Below are 18,156 nucleotides of genomic sequence, written 5' to 3'. Positions count from 1 at the left end.
AAGTGCTCTAGGTCTTAGCCTTATAACTGTTTATCGACTTATTTGGCACTGTGTAGCTGTGGCATAAATGCGAGCCTTGAAAGCTGTCAGGTAATGGGTCTCTAGCATCCTTAAGGGCTTTTGTTAAACTATAGGTAGTATAGACATTGTTATTGGGTTGTGTACTGGTCCTATTGGGCCACCCATCAATTCCCTATTTACTCCAATTTGTTGCCTATAATACGGCCTCATACGTAGTATATGTTCTGTACCATTTATTGATCTCACTGGCAAAATAATTTCTTGATAACACTACATAATCGCTTAAATTCATTGCGCGATATGATACTTGAAACTTTGTAAGAGGAGCTCTGAACTAATGAAGTGTTAAAATTTCCAAAATGCCTGATAACTTTGTCGTCTGCATTGAAGTTCACAAGTGGTTTTCAAAATATCAGAATGCAAAGGCTTTGATAATGTGCCTCCAGAAGAGGGCAAATTGTGCTTGTTCAAGCACATATGATGAGTCAGATTTAACTTTTTCTCCCAGGCAGGCACAAATCTAACTACGATCAGATTGATGTGGATTTAGCAATGCATCAATCTTACTGTATCATTAATATAACTTCTTGAGATTTGGATTCCTTCCCAAAAAATTTTCAGTACACCTAACACTCGAGAGGTTTTCCCCCCGGTAGCTGAACTCAAAGCCAATGCCCAAAATATTGCTACACGTATCCCAACATCAATTATATATATACCCTAGTATACATGCACAATGAACTGTATGTAGCTGAGGGGATGTTTGAACTTAAAATCTCTTGATAACTACTCAAACCTACCACTGCTAGATCACTTTTGGCGTCTCTGCAAACTCTTGTTTGTAGTTTCTCGTGCGTGAACCTAAAGCAACTTATCTTGAATTTCATGAGAAATATTTGAAGGAAGGAATGAATTTTAACTAAAAGCAAAACATCACGGGAAAAAACAGAAGTTTGAAGATTAACTACTTGAATTTCTGCTCAAGTTTGCTATCAATTAGAAAGAAGTTCTAGTCATAGCAGCATTGCTTGTTTAACTTAATACCCTTACTATCTAAGTTCATGGTGAACCATACCTGCCGAAATACCTTGATGATGAGATCATGGTATTCATCAGAATTCAAAGTCAGATAACATGCTAAAAGCTCTTCCATTTCCTCTGGCTGGCTGATCTGCTTCTCTCTGATCATCTCAACCATTGAATCTCTGAAGTCTTGTTGTGGGTCCAATGAAAACTTTACCACGGCAAAGCTATCTAAGCCTTGCTTTCCCTCCCTGATTTTCTCCTTTGCTTTCTTCATCTTTAGTTTCGCTTTCCTCATCTCTTCTATAGCCTTTATTTTACATGTTTCAACATTGGAGCTCATCCTTGGAGAAAATACTTTGACCTTAGTGCTGTTCTTTGATTTCCTCCTTTGGATTTCTCCGCTCACTTGAGGTGCCTCACTCTTCTTTGCAGTCTTTGCCTTCAACTCCTCAGTTTGATGTAAAATCTGTCTCTCATGTTTCTGAAGGCTCAGAGTATTAAATGCACGATCTTTCATTCGCGCATGGCTAGACTTCTTAAAATCATCAAAATGGGCAAAAGATTGTCTTCTTGGTGTCCAAATTGTTGCAGGTGATCCAAGTTGTGGCGTCTCCTTCACTAACGATAAAGCTGATGCATCCTCTGCTTCTCTTTCCAATTTTAAGACTTGCTCTTCCAATACTCTTTGAGCTTTCCTCTCAAATCTCCTCCTCAACTTTTCAAATTCCTTTCCTCGACTACGCTCATTCATCTGTGGTAGAATCTTAGTATCATTTGGCAACTTTCTTTGATCCTCCTTGAACGTTGAAGTCCCCTCTCTTCTTCCTTCCTGTTTCTCAGCATTCCATCTACGACCTATATCCAAATTGTGCCTTGCTGATTTCACAGTATCTTCACTTTTCTTACGTTCATGGCTGTCCTCGCCAAATGAAAGTCTCCAAAAAGCGTCATCATCCTTACCGTACAACCTACCATCATTACCACAACTATACTGCATTGAAGTAGCCGATGGAGAATTCAGCACACCCTTTTGTTTCAATTTTCCAGGAACTGGCTCTGTGCTGATTCTCATCTTCTTGAACTTGGACAGCCATGAAAGGGGAGATACATGAGAGATGAAAGATCGTTTAGATGAAGAAGAAACTGAGGAGGATTTTCTTCTACCCCACTTCATAATTTGCTGGTATTGATAAGATATGATTCTCGTGTTTTTGGATTGGAATTTATTGGTTGGATTTTGGCTTATGCTAGTTTCAAATGGAGAGAACTAAAGTTATGGTTGTCTGGAAGAAAGAGGCATAAGAACAAGAGGGATTTATGTGGCTGAGGGGAGTGGGAAGGTTAGGCTGTTAAATAGGAAGGCATGTTTCTTACTAGTTGTTTTTCTATCCCCGCTATGCCTATGTTTTCAAAGGAGACACCCGCCCCAATTCCTGTGACCCCTTAGCTACTTTTCCCACTTTCTATTGTGTACTGGTAAAAAGATTTGTGCCAGCACTGGGGACCACTTTTCTAGGCCCACAAAGTCATAGTGGGACCTCTCCTAATGTCCACAAAGTAATATTGCCACTATTTTGAATCTTCTTTTTGAGTAGATTAAATTTTCTTTGTAAAGGATTTTATTTTTCTTCATTTAGTTCTCTATATATTAGTCACTCTCAAAAGCTATGCTTCTCAATTTAAGGCCCGAAGTATTATTACCAAATCAACATATCTCTATATGTAGCTAACGATAGAATTTCATGTGCTTCCACATGTGTTTTTAATCACAAAAATTATTGTTTTAGATCAGAGTTTGATTTCATTGCGTCGAAGAGTCCACAATTGAATTTCTTTTTTCAAATCAATGTTTTGATTGTGCTAAAATATTTGAAGAATAAATTGGGAGTAAATCAATCTTTCCGGTTCTATCTTGAAAACCCTAATTTTTGGATGATCAACATATGAGTAATCTTTTGAAGACTATATTGATCCATTCTATTATGAAATTTCATATGTTGATGCATGAAAAATTTAATCTTGAAGTCGGTAAGAAATGAATCTTGAGATATACGTGGATTAAAGGAAATAAAGGAGAAGGAAATTGACAGGAATGAAATTCAATTAAGTTTTTCCCTTACTTAGATTTTTCAAGACCATTCATTCACTTTCATTCTCATTTATCTTCAATCTAAAATTTTCTTAGCAGGCATTACGTTTCATTGATCAAACCAAAGAGATAGATTCATTAAGATAAGACCGAATACTGAAGAAGATAATAGTAATTCCAATGGGCTATTGTGACTGCTTAGTTAAACATAGGTTATGAGTAAGAGACTTAGAAAGTAAAGGACACATGGATTAGTTTCAGAATCAAGAAGACTGACTTACTGGAGGTTGCCTGTGGCCTTGAAGTAATCATCATAACTAAACATCTAGCCCACAATGTGTCATTTTCATCAACACCAGGGCATTAGGTGGAATGTTGTCTTTAATGGAGATTAGCTTCAATGTTTATGTAACAGGAAGCATGTCTATTGTAGCAATTCGTGCATAATTTAGCAGGAAACCATGTGGGTTCATAATATTCATATAAAAGACAAGAATAAAGGAGTTGTTAAGATTTCTCTTTTCGTAATATGGTGATGTAGAAGGCTAAGTTCTCCTTCCACTCATATTCTGCCTGCAAAGTCTTTGCTTCTCTTTCTTTCTTTTTCTTTTTCTGGCTTTATTTCTTTACACAATGTGTCTCAATCTTCCCGTTGAATCATCTATCCATGGTTTGTACAGTGTGGCTGTTGCTAGGTTTTTTGTGTTTCTGGGTTGGGATGGTCTTCTTGGGTCCCACGTGTCAACTTGTATACTTTTAATTATTCTAGTTTAATTTAGACCAACAAAAAAGCCTTCTCTTTAATTTCTTTCGTAGCTAGGTTATATGTGTTAGTAAGAAATTTCACAAGATAAATGGATTTTTCTTTCTTTCCAGAAAACTTGTATGGGCTACATTTTCTACGTGAAAAAAAAACTATCTTTTGTTCAATAAAGCTTGTATTAATCATATCATTAATATTAAAATAAAGCATATAATTTATTGTAAACTACACAGCTTATAATGCACAAGGAAATAATGTGGTTTTATTACTTGTAATGTTTCAAACAATGGACAATTCGGTTAAGGAAATAATTAGTGATGCAAACTGATGAATAGTGGCAGACGTTAGATTTTAGAAGTTATGAGCATTATTGATAAAGTAGATTATAACATGGCTATTGGAGTTTTTCTTTTTTTGAGAATAGTTTCAAATTTAAGCAGACCTTAGCTTTTTAAGTGTCTGTGAAGTTCCAGTTTGAATTGAATAAAATAGTTGAGTTTGGGTTAAACTAGACATATTTTAAACTTCTATTCTGGTATGCATAGAAATGTCTAATATTTGATCCAAAACTTGATAATTAAACATTCCTAGGTCAAATAAAAATATTTTAAGTATAACTTCAATTTGGGTCCAGTCTTGAAGTAACTTTAATTAATTCTATATTTTATTGGTCACGTTTGCTTCACATAAATACTCTTTCGGTTCTAAATATAAAACCTATTTTATAATTTAAATTGTATTATAAAATAAGTCTTATATTTAGGACTAGGGGAGTAATAAATAATAGGGTTGCACAAGTGAAAATAAGAGAGCATACCTTGTATATTTTTTTGGAAATTAGTCATATGTTTAGAGAAGCAAATAACGATACTAATTATATATAGATGATGATCCTCCTTTGGGCGTAGAAATATTTTGCTAATTAATTTGTGTAATGAGCTTTTGTGCTCATAATTACTCGTGTTTTTTCCTCTATAGTCTCTTTTGGTAGGAAGCATTGAAAATAAAAGGTAGGGATTGCCGTTGGGATTGAAAAACTTTGTTAAAAAAATGCTTAACATGAAAAATTTCTTGTTACGTGGAATTAGACAAACCTATATATATGTGTGTGGGATTGGAGAACGCCATAGTGGAATGTGGTATTCTCCAATCCCACCTCAATGGGTTTGTCTAATCATATGTAACAAGTAATTATTCATGCTAAATACTTTTTTAATAATTTTTTTCAATTACAATTTCAATCTATATCCTTTATTTTTAATGCTTTATTATACCAAATAGGACCTATATGCCTCAACCCTTGTCTTCCCAAAAAGAATAGCAAGGTTGCAAATTATCTATCTAGTTTCGTTCAATTCATATTATGCAAGAAAAGGTTATATGTTCATAATAATTTTCGCAAATTATAAACACTCTGATTTCTCTCAGATTTTCATTTGAATGTAAAGGACTTGTTCTAATAATTTTGAGTTGGATAAATAATTACTACCTCCGGTTCTTAATATAAGAACTTATTTGATTTTTATTTTGATCCTAAATATAAGATCCTAATCCACTTTGTCTCTCATATTTATCTTTTTTTTTCTAAGATAGTCCTCCTAATAGTAGTAGTTCTAGCCAATAAACTTGATTAACAAGGATATTTTAAAAAAACAACATCTATTTATTATAAATAACAAACTTAACTTATTTTCTTAATCTACTAAAATTAGTCAACTGATTTTTATATTTAGGGCCAGAGGTAGTATATTGGACTACTTGGTTAAGTTTGGTAACAGACAGAGTCAATCATATTGGCCAGTTTGATATCATCCAACCATATCTATCCTACTAGCTTTAGGGCTTGTTTGGTTTGAGGAGAAAGTAGGGGAAGGAAGGGAGGGCAGGGTAGGGAAGGGTAGGAGAGATTTTATCTTCACCTTGTTTGGTTTGATTAAAAAGAAAGAAAGGGGAGGATATTTAATGATCCCTTGTTTGGTTCAAAAAGGGGAGGGAAAGGATAGTTATAATTAATTTACCATTTTATCCTTACATATTAGTTTATATTTTTATTGATATATTATATAAATTAATTTACATCTTGATTTAAATTACATAATTTAATAAAAATTCAGTCTTATCATGTTAATATGTGCATTAAAAAATTAGTAAAGTAATTTTTTATTCTAATTAATATAATAATATATTTAAAATAATCAAATTAAAAAATTTTATATGTTCTAAGAAAAATGAAATTTTATTCTCTTTAGGCTATCCTTTTTTTCAGCTTTAAAATATATTTAATAAATAATGTATTTATAAAAAACAATTAATTTTATAATATTATAATTTTTATTTTTAAATAATTTTTTATAATATATTTTTTAATTATAATAATTTTTATTTTATTTTTTATTTAGGATAATATATTTTTTATTTGAAATAAATATTATAATAATATATTTTATGGGTAGTAGTGGAATATTAAAAAAACCATAAAAGTATAGTGGTCCAAAAACTTAGCTCCCCTCCAAAAACCCCCAATTTGGAGGGGAGTTAAAATGGGGGGAGGGAGAGGAGGGGAGGGGACATTTTGGCTTGCCTCCCCTCCAAAATTTTTAATCAAATGAGGGGCCTCCCCCCCTACCTTCCCCTCCAACCAAACAAACCCTTAGTCTTTAATAGAAAGACTAGATAATTAATTTAAAGAGATTAAAAAAACTAGTTAAGTTGGTTAATCATAACAAATATGTATTAACTTCCCCTAACTACCATATTTAATAATGTGTATTAAAATTATTTCTTAGTGAAAACCTCTTGATATTATAGAAAAAAATTGTTAATTTAAAAGACCATATAGATTGAAATATTATATTCAGGTTTTAGGACCAAATCTAGCTTCTAATTAGTTCTTATATTAAGGATTAGAGGTAGCACTTTTTTTTTTAACAAAATTAAAAGAAAATAGGTGAAATTTTTTAGTGATTTATATTTTTTAACTTAACAATTTAACGCCACATACATATATCCAAGCACCCACATCCGCACACATCAGCGCATGTTTGCACTCGTGATCTCTCCTACAAAGGGGTGACATTTTGTGCTACTAAACCCAAAAGTGTTCGTCTTTACAATGATTTACATGAAAATTTTATTTTAGAAATCACTTAGTAATTTTTTATCCAATATTTTTCTTACCAACTGACCTTGCTAGAAAAATTGAATCAAGCCAAACCCTAGCAATAGGAAAGAACCCCTATGCAAAACCCCACTAGCATTGGGATATGCAGTAGGCCATTAACTTTGTGCTCTTTTGAAATCATTTCTAAAAGTATTTATAAGCATTTTTTTATATAAATTAAGATAAAACTCTCCTTATATATTTACTTCATATTTTGTAAATCGTGATTGGAAAACTGTTTTTGAAGGTTTCAATCACCACTCCAAACGAACAAAGGACTCATATGGTCAACAAATAATAACATTCTTAGTTTCTTTTTATAAGAATTATATATAATTAAATTATTTCAAACTTGTAGACACTAATAACCTGAGATTATAAATGAGATTGAACTTGCCACGTTCTATTTACAAGAGAATTTTTAGGCTACTAGGCCATAGAATTATTGACTAAATTGATTTTTTAGGGCCTTACAGTCAGTAAGGTTCTTTTTTCTTATGCTGACGAGAAGCAAGGCAACTCTCAGTAACTTGGATTCAAAGGGAATCTCTTCTTTTGTTGGTTACCATTATTTCTTGCGCCATATATGAAAGGACTCCTGTCATCCTTCTACTTTGAAACTCTAAGGCAAAAAGTGTACATTCTTAGATGAGGGAATGTAGCTTATCCCACCCTACATAAATATGTGTTGTTTTGAGTTTTGACCTATTATAGGTTGGGAAAAGGAAAAAGAATGGGTTGGGTTGGACCAAATCACTTTTTGGTGCTTCAATTAATGGATTATATGTGGACTAGCCTATATATGTCTCTATGCTTTTTTATTTTAAATATATGGCTAATAAATTTTTTTAAAAAATTTATTTGCGTATCCACTTTCAAAGTATTGCATGCTTAGAATTTAAAAGAAATGTATTCGAATCTACAGTTTAAACAAATGGATGAAAATATGGAAAATATCAACCAATAATAAAATGAAGACACATATAATTGTTAATTCATTAGTAGCTTTTCTAGATATTTGTAATTAAATATGTATAAATAAAATAAATATTAAATTATTTATATTTATTTTTAATTATATATAAAAAATGAAGAAGACAAGCCACCCTCTCAACTCATAGGTTGTGGGTTTAGCCCAAGTTGGCCCACTTCCACGTTCAAAATTTGTCTCATTTTTGCAACTCAGCTAAATGGGTCAACCCAATAGATCAATTCATTAATGCCAGAGTTAATTATTAATTGCAATAAGTAGGGACAAATGTGATTAAAAAAGTAGTAAAATACAATCATTATGAAAAAGAATGCAGATAGCTTCAGTGCTTATCGTAGAACGCTTTCTAGAAGGTGTTTATGACCCTTTTTATAAGGCATTTGATAGTTTTAAAGAATGTTAAATATAACTTTTCAATATATATCCATATTTGTTGGCAACTATATACACCCATATATAATAAAGCTAATAATAGAAGATATAAATTAATATGATGTTGAAGCTTAGTGTAATTAATATAGGTAATATTAAAAATTACTTAATTTTATGACAAATTTAATTTTTTAATTATATATATATGTATATATCATCCTGTATGCCTAGAACGTGAGGGGCATATACACTGCATCCGGGGGATGTTTGTGTTGGTTGCAAGGGGTCTTTAACAATTAGAACGGCTTGAGACAACCGAAGCAACTGCCGACCAATTTAGCATATGAAATGACCAAAATATTCCAAAGTCATCACTAACCAATCATCACTTGAGGGACCTTTAACCATCAATGGCATTTTTTGTTCTTATTCTTGTAGAAATTTGACCTTTAAGCAAAGCTTATTTTCACACATAGAGGAGTCATAATGAATATGGTCATAAATAAAGTTTTATATTCTAAAAGGAGATTACAGTGGTAATGGCCTTGTAGCTTTTTTTTTTAGTTATGCGTAAGTATCTTCTAATTAAAAGTAGTCTTATTCAAGACACTGTCAGGCACTAAATGTAGGTATTTTTTCTGGTAAAAATTCAAATCATGGTTTGTTAGTAGTCTTGTAGTTGAATAGTATGAAAACTTCCCCATAAGTAGGAAGCCATGGATCTCATCTCACTTATAACCATTAGGTCCTTAGTATTTGCTCTGGTGATTTTTTTTGGGGGGGGGGGGGGACACTCTACTGCCATGAAACAAGTCATTCATTTTGAATTCCATATTCTCTTCCTTTGGTTTGCTTGTCTATTACTTCACCCATTCTCTCTATCCACAGGGGAGAGAGACGCTTGAAGCAATTTTAATCCGAACTTAGAAGCATTCAATCCTACAACTGGGCTACATGGCTGCATCTATGGATATACATTTCATTTGTTTAAATTAATAGTATTTGTGAAGGATAAAAATGAAAACTGATTCAATTTTAGGACAATTTTAATGCATCAACCAACTTATTTTAATTCTAATGGGTTGGCCATCAATAATTTATACTCTTCTTTCCTATTTACTTCTCTGGTTCTATTTATAAGTCACTTCCTAACATGTTTGCTCAAACAAAGGAAAATCTTAAACTCCTTTAACTTTCATTTAAAATTTAACAACTTTCTAACTTTATACATATTTAATATACATTATATCTCATGTAAACAAAGTCAACACAATAATAAATAAAGGGCAAAATTATACATCTCTATAAAAAAATTTTCTCAGTATCCTATAAATAGGACCAAAAAAGTCTTCTTTTTCTGCTTTATAAATCAAACCAAAGGAGTATAGTGCACGAGGGTTTTTTTATTGTTAATATAAGTCATCTCATTAAACTTATCATATGAATATCGGACAATTTTACTTCCAATATATTATTTTTAGACTTCTCAATTCTCTCTCATCCCTTCATATTAAATAGGAGTGAAATTAAAAAGTTATTAAATTTTAAAACATAATTAATGAGATTTTAAGTTACTCTTGATTCTGATGAAATATATTGAAAATTATTTATGCATAAAAATATATGGATATACATAGGATTCAAAGGAGTGGCTATGTTACCTTTAGGATTTTCTTGCCTTGAGCATACAAGCTGCAATTGACTTTCCAATAAAGGGACATTCAAGCATTGATAATCCAAATCAGAGGTTTAATAACGAAGCTTCCTTTTTTGATAAAAAGGTAGTGCTTAACTATTTAAGAGTTCTTATTCCCAGTTGAAAAACCCAAAGGAGGAAAAATGTAAAAGATAGATGGGGAAGAAGGTAAAGGGAACAAACCCAAGTGGGAAATGATCAATCAATAATTAGTTGCACCTAATATTTTGTTCCTTTTGTTCTTTTCTCTTAATTGATTCTTTCTTCTATGGCATTGAGAAAAATGCTAAACATAGTCAATGTCACTGAAAATATAATGCACTTGTCTGTGTTCTTCTTGCCCCACTGATGATGCTACCAAAACTTCTTCGGTAAGATCTGTTAAATAATTATCTTAAATTAATTAGGAAAGAATACACACACAAAATTCAAGACAGAAAACATTTTTAATTTCTCTATATGAATTGATTTGAATTTTCTGACAAACCAGGATGTTGAGACTCTCATGAACTTGAATATTTTAAACAGTAAAATCTGGATCTGTTTGATTCCTACATTGTCTGTGCAAGATTTGTTTTTCTCACTTTAAAGATACTTTACAAGTTCCACAAGTCCAACAAGATTCTCTTGCAAAGCTACTTGTATAACGTGTTGCTTGATCTACACATAATTGGTTGCCAAGTAAAAGCTATTGGACCAGCAAGTAGTTGTAAGAAAAGCATAGGTTGTCACTTTCTTCATTGGTAGGTAAACGAGTTTTGACAAATTTGAGCCAGAACCTTCATTATAGGAGGAAACATGCAACAATAATACGACATTGGATCAAAAGATAACTGTAAAGGTAATTCAACCCCTACATGTTAGCAGATAAAACAGGAAAGTGTCAACTTCATTAATCAACACGAAGAAAGAAACATAAGCTGAAAACCCATAATTATAAGTCATTCCCTTTAGGTCCATACTTGTTTGGCTTACAGAACATGAACTTGTGATCAGGCTTTATTATTCTAAATTCTAATGGCCAAACAGAGGATCCCCTGTTTTCTTCTTCTTGTTCTTCTGGTTTTGCTTGATCTTTTCAGGGCTTTTGTTAATGCTTCTGTAGATGGGTATGTATCAGCTGTGGGTGATCCAGGAATGAGAAGAGATGGTCTGAGATTGGCCATAGAGTCATGGAATCAGTGCAATGAAGTCGGAGATGAAGTTCCTCAAATGGGCAGTCCGAGAGCTGCTGATTGCTTTGATATTCATAATGCCTCTTCACAGCCAAAAGGTAAGCTTTCATAAAATTTATGATTTTATTCTCTGCCTCAAAATCAAAATGTGTGAACTCAATACTTACAAAATGAAGCATCCTATATTTAATACTTGCAGTATTGTGATGTTCATATCTTGCTGTCATCTCAATAATGCAACAAGAAAAGAAAGAGTAAGAATAAACTTTATTTCTCACTTTCAAAAATGAGTGCGTCAAATTTTTTTTTCCACTTTAGAACTTGAAAGTCTTTTTCAAGGTATTTAAACGATATTATGCAGTGTTTCAATGAGGGAAAAAAAATTATATAAAACTGAAAGATAATAAACTTTCCCGTAATAAACTATCAACAAAAAGGGAAAAAAAATCTTTTGGAGTCAATTGCTTTATCCCTCTGATGTTCTTCTGGTTCCTCTATTCTTGTGCCCTGGAAGGCTAACAATAGCGTTGTTTTAGAGAAGAACAGCTCTCTATCCAGTTTTCCTCTCTACAGATTGGTCCACAAGGTCACAGAAGATGACAACAGGCTAGGTGCTGGAGATTCCTTCGAAGGGCTACAAGAAAAAGCCCTTCACAATGTGGATCTCTATGCTACGGAGAAAGAACTGTATTTGGCATCAAAATGTGAAGTTAAAGAAACTCCAAATCCATGGCAGTTCTGGATGATCATGCTTAAGAATGGCAATATGGACACTATGGCGGCCAAGTGCCCTAAAAATGGCTTCAGAGTAGGACCTTTTGCCAATGATGGTAGCTTCCCTTGCTTTGGGGAAGGGTGTATGAACCAGCCATTGATTCATCATGACTATACCAAAATTGAAGAACCTAATAGGACTCTTCTTAAGGGAAGGTTTTATGGGTCTTGGGATTTGGAAACTAATTTGAGCTTAGGATCATTAGGGCAAAACGAGTCTTACTACTCTGTGACTTGGCAAAAGGAAATTGGCAAGGGAAGTTGGGTTTTTCACCATGTTTTGAGGACCTCCGTAAGGTATCCATGGCTGATGCTTTACTTGAGATCTGATGCCACATCTGGTTTTTCTGGTGGATACCATTATCCAACTAGAGGAATGTCTAAAATTGTGAGTCACCTTTTCTCTCTTAGTCTCATTCATACTTTGCTTTCTGAGAAATTCTTCATCATAAGTCTCTTTGTGTAGTTCCTAGTACAAAGAGTTGACTCATTGTTGAACAGTTAGCTGATACATCAATTATATGTGCCTAAGAATTTTCTTTTCGCTCTTCTAGGCTTGACATCAAAATTAACCTCAGAAAGCTTCATCGTAATTACAGAATATCAGCAAATTCCACAACTTTGTGTTTCAGCCGCCAAAAACTTGCTCACGTCATTCCTTTAGGTTTTGCTTGAAAGCAAAGTTAACTTGTTGCAATGTTTGAACTCTAATCTGCGCTGTGTTCAATGAATTTCTGGGACTTGATAGAATGCATCATGTCTATGTTAAACATTTATCAAATTTGCAAGTAAACTGTCAGTATAAAATTCACAACAAGCCATGTTACTCATAAATCAGGAGTATGTGTTTGGTTAGATGTGATATAAAACTTCAAATCAAGCGTGGGAACTTCGTGTTGGAATGTGGATTCTCAAATGTGCAACATATTTGGTATCAATTTGCATGGTTCTTGATTATGCAGATCCCAGAATCACCAAACTTCAAAGTGAGATTCACTCTGAACGTCCTAGAAGGAGGAGGGGAGTAACGGTCAGTTCTACCTGATGGACATAGGAAGCTGCTGGAAGAATAATGGACAACCTTGTGATGGTGATGTAACAACAGATGTCACCAGATACAGTGAGATGATCATTAATCCAAGCATAACCTCATGGTGTCACAAAGACAACCTCAACGCGTGTCCACCATATCATACTTTTCCCAACAGGACACGTGTCCATCGCACGGACACTTTACACTTCCCTTATGATGCCTACCATTTGTACTGCTCTCCTGGGAATGCAGAGCACCTTGAAGTACCCTACAGTTTGTGTGACCCTTACAGCAATCCTCAGCCACAAGAGATAGTGCAAATTCTGCCACACCCAGTTTGGGCTGAGTATGGGTACCCTACAAAGCAAGGACAAGGCTGGATTGGGGATCCTAAGACATGGGAGCTTGATGCTGGTAGATTGTCACACTCACTTTACTTTTACCAGGTTATAGATTCTTCTTCTTGTGGATATCTTAATGAAGATAAATTTTAATAGTTTAGCTTTTGTCAAAGTTCATCAATTTCTTCGTTTCACTTTATTTTTTCCTTCCCAGTTCAAAATCTTTAGACAACAAATGAAACAGTCCATGCTTATATGTGTTGTCTCAATATATCCAAAAAAAGCCAATAGCTTTATGACCCAGTGGCATGAGAGCTTCCATATAAGTGGGAGGTCGAAAGTTCAATCCTGCTTGTAACCTCAAACTGTTAATGCTTGTCCGGTTAATTCAAAAGAAAAAAAATGTCCAAAGCAAATGAGTGGTCTTGAATTAATTTCCAATACCAAAATATGTATGTATGTATGTATGTATGTATGCACACACTTGCATTTAAGTTGTTCTGATTAATATGTGTGGTTGCAGGAGCCAGGGACAGGTCCAGCAAGAAGACAATGGAGTTCTGTTAACATTGGGACAGAGATTTTCAAAGAAGCTCATCAAACTGCCATTTGGACTGTCTCTGACTTTGACATCCTCATTCCCTCTCCTTAAATTCATTTGCTTTTTCTTCTTTCAAGACTCTATTCCTTTACATCACACAAGTATGTTCTTCTTTGTTCATTGTACCCCCAAAAAACAGATGTTCTTCTTTGTTCATCTTCCAACACTTCCCCAAAAAACCCATTCAGTTTAAGTACTGCCAAATCTCCACATTGTATTATTCATTTGCAAACTGCAACCTTCTGCACAAATTCATTTATTATGACTGTAAATCACCCATCTCTCGTTGCAATGGAGACCATTGGAATCACAGAAATACAATGTGATATCATTATAGAGAACAAATTTTTTTTAATATTTTAAAGATGTTCAAAACTTCAAATCATCTACGTTCACAAAAATAAATTCGTATAGTAAATTTAGAAAGAGGCAGAGGCATAAAGATGAGATAAGGCCCACATATAATTATACTAGTTAGTGTCGTTTTCTTTTGTATGCATAAATATAAAAACTTTATAAGAGAATGAAGAACCTCTGGAGAATTATTATACAAAAAGAAACACTTATCTTCTTTCTTAAAATACAAGACCACAACTAAAACCCATATGGAAGGGGGGGGATTATGTTAGCAATCAAAATATTCCTTTACCCTATATGATCCTAAATGCCTCATGATCAGCTTCTACATAGTGAACTTGATGAGTAGGTTGATCAGCAAATTTATTAATTCATCCAAATACTCCTTCAGTCTTAAATATAAGACTCATTTGTAATATAAATTACACTATAAAATAGGTATTATATTTAGAATGGAGGAGTATATCATAAAAGATAATCATCTACTGCATACAATTAAATCTTTACTCTTTAACCTTATCACATCTTTGAGCATAAGAAAGATTTAAATTCTATGTGGATATAGAATGATTTGCAATTAGAAAAAAACAAAGAAAGAAAAATCATGGGGACCCCAAAACAACCAACTTGATGTGCTACTTGATGTTTCAAAAGCATGGAAGGAAGAAAGAATCAATAAAGCAATTGAGAAGCACAGAGTGATGTTTTCATGATTAGGATCCTTCCACTTCAATTGAAGGGTTTGTATATATCACACAAGATAAGTTCAACCACAACATCTCTCAAAAATTCCCCCACAAACTCCCAATTGCTTCTCAATTATGTGCCCCTTCATGCCCCTCCACTTCCTTCATAATCAATCTTTCAGGGAAAAATTGACAAAATTTTCATTCTTATATTTAACGAAATATCTCAGTAACAATTCGGTCTCATCGGTCTCTGATTAATTAAAAAAAGTGAAAACAATCAGATATATATGCCTTACAACCTTTAAAAATAGTGCGTTAAAACTCTTTGAAGCTCAATTATGTAAGACCTTTATCGAAATAATTTTGAGAGTAAGAAATGATTTTATGATATTATTTTGGAAAGTGAAAAAATGATTATGAAATAATAATTGCAAACAATAGACATTATAAAAACGATAATTCTTCAACTTAGGGGGTGTTTGGCTTTTTTGTCAACATGGTTTGGTTTGCCAAACCATGGTTTGGCAAAAAAAATTTGCAAAACACCCCCATTTTTTCAAACCAAGTTTTGGGCAAACCAAGGTTTGCCAACAAAAACCTTGGTTTCATTAATCAGGCGGAGGGACAATTCTACGGAGGGAACAAGCACGCGGGGGGGGGGGGGGGGACTATTCAGCACGCTGGGGGGGCACTAATTCAGCTCAGGGGTACAATTATTTGGCAAAATAAATCATTTTTTTAAAAAATATTTATTTTTTTATTTACTATATCACACACTAATTTCTTAGATTTATATTATTTATGCATATTTAATGTTGTCAAAATATATATTATTAATAAATTTATTACTTCAAATAAACATAGATTATGAAATAGATATTATATGTAATTATCATTAAACTTATGTCCTCTGTAGTAATTTTACATATCAAAAAGTACTTCTGACAAGAATATCCAAACACTCTCACGTTATCAGAATCACTTTTCAAAAAACTATTCTTTCAAAATATTCTCTCCAAAATCTATTCTCCAGAAGCTATTTGCAAACCAGGGTTTTGCCTCATCCAAACACCCCCTAGTTACCAATAATGAATTCTCTAATCACTTCCCAGAACATGATACAAGTAATATGGTCACTATTTATTCAAGAGCTGTTTGGAGCACCAGATAAGAATATCTCCAGGTTAGGAATCCTTCAACTTCTTTGATACCAACTTACCAAGTGGGTAGGTAAGTATGCGAATGAATTAGAGTCACAATTTTCATAATTTAAAATTTTTTCTCCTTGTCAAAACATAAGGGCAAACAGAGATAATTCAAAGCTATTGGGAAATCAATCTTGCAAATTGATCCCCAGTTAATAAATGGGCAAACAGAGAAATCAAAGGCAAACAAGGGGATTAATCATTGTTAATTATCATGTAACTCAACCTTAGTTAATCCATATCCTGTAGCACTCTATATACAAGATATAATTTTTTTTAATTGTATTGCGTGAAATTTAAACTTAAAATAAGTTGTATTGTTTATAGCATAAATAATACGATTTATTATATATTTATTTTATGAAATAAAATTCTGATAATCAAATGATGAATAGTCTATTGAAATTATTGTTGGAAATAAGGCTGAAAATTCTACAAGATAATCAAGTGAGTACCTAAACCAATGACAATAAACTCTAAAGCAACAAGTTCTTGTCGACTTAGAAAAGAATGCACTATTAATTTATGTTAAACTTTGAACAGCCAACCATCTCTTCCTGCCGTAGAATTTTACTGACTTTGTAATTCAAACCTTTGCATAAGCTGTTTGCCCCACGCACAAAAAAGGAAAAGGCATGTCTATAAGCAAAATCAGCGTCCTATATTTAACCAAAATATTTCGAGAGAAAGTAAGCTTAAAGAATGAGATTGCATACAAGTATATTTCCTTTTTTGAACATTGCATCTTATTCCCTCCATTTTTCTGTATTTCTCTTGGTTGAATAATATAGAGTCAATTTTATAATTGCAAAAAATCTGCATTAGAGCCACTCACATGGGACTGCCTAGAAAAAACCAGTTGGCGCCTCCTTATCAAACCTGGTATTTGGTCATATGTGCCATTATGCAGAAGAATAAGCTAAATCATCCTCCACCACTCAGGAGAAAAGTACTTTAGTCTCCGGAATAATGATGTTTGAAAAATCTTGCCCACTTTTGTTTTTTTTAAAACCAGGATCTTCATATAATATGCTGCAGAATTTTATAGAAAAAGAATAGCCCACCACTTATGACGACACCCAGTCATTGCTGCTCACTTTATCTGAGAACACATGTGAATCATTCACTAACAACGCAAGGAATGAAAGTCATCATTTCTGTGATCCACCTTTGCTCTTAAGAAACTTTATGGCAGAAGAAGAAAAACCTACTGATGTCATTTTGGTAAAAAGCGATGAACATTCATAATCTTTTAAAGCATAGGTTCTTGTTCAAAAGAATGAGTGGATTGTACTAACCCAGAGTTCAGCATGTTTCACATTGGAGGCATACTCAGATGGGAATCGCCAGTAAGACACAGCTCAGAGCGGAGACTGGCGATTTGACGACAGATGCGTGCAGCATATAACTTGATCCACTTCTGCCACAATTTATGCAAAGATGACGCATGAAAATTGCAGGATGCCATAGCACACAACAGACATTCTTTTCTTGTTCCTTTTCTTAACTAATTTGACCTGTGAAAGCTACTTTCAGCCATACCCGCATATGTTTGTTACACACTAACCCCATCCAAGTTTTACTCAAATTTTGAAGCATCAAGTTTTAGTGTGACTAATTAAAATTAAATTTTAATGAGGATGCACTGCGTATATGAGCAACTGTTACCATAAAATGTCATTTTTAAACACTTACCAGCCGTGAAGGCCAGAAAGGAGAAAAGGATAAAGGGAGGCTGAATCGATCATCATCTTCTTCTTCTCCTTTTTTTTTTCTTTTGCTTCCATAACTTAAAAAGGTTACAAGCATGTTTAAGCCACCTGTTCAACAGCACTCAATGTTTCTCTTATAATACATATGGTA

General features: G+C 33.3%; 1 protein-coding gene and 1 pseudogene across 1 annotated transcript; one reads left to right on the top strand and one right to left on the bottom strand.

Moving 5' to 3' along the window:
• Positions 1 to 1,030: 1,030 nt before the first annotated feature.
• Positions 1,031 to 2,289, bottom strand: LOC114715120 (transcription repressor OFP5-like). Its single transcript, XM_028899913.1, has one exon. The coding sequence runs from the start codon at positions 2,219 to 2,221 to the stop codon at positions 1,031 to 1,033; it is 1,191 nt and encodes a 396-aa protein (XP_028755746.1). The 5' UTR covers positions 2,222 to 2,289.
• An 8,846-nt stretch (positions 2,290 to 11,135) lies between these two features.
• LOC114715123 (uncharacterized) lies at positions 11,136 to 14,321 on the top strand (annotated as a pseudogene).
• Positions 14,322 to 18,156: the final 3,835 nt, after the last annotated feature.

Source organism: Neltuma alba, unplaced genomic scaffold, assembly GCF_004799145.2.
Source record: "Neltuma alba isolate B1F8T4 unplaced genomic scaffold, ASM479914v2 tig00011575_pilon, whole genome shotgun sequence".
Lineage (NCBI taxonomy): Eukaryota > Viridiplantae > Streptophyta > Magnoliopsida > Fabales > Fabaceae > Neltuma > Neltuma alba.
This window is presented reverse-complemented; position numbering and strand designations above follow the sequence as displayed.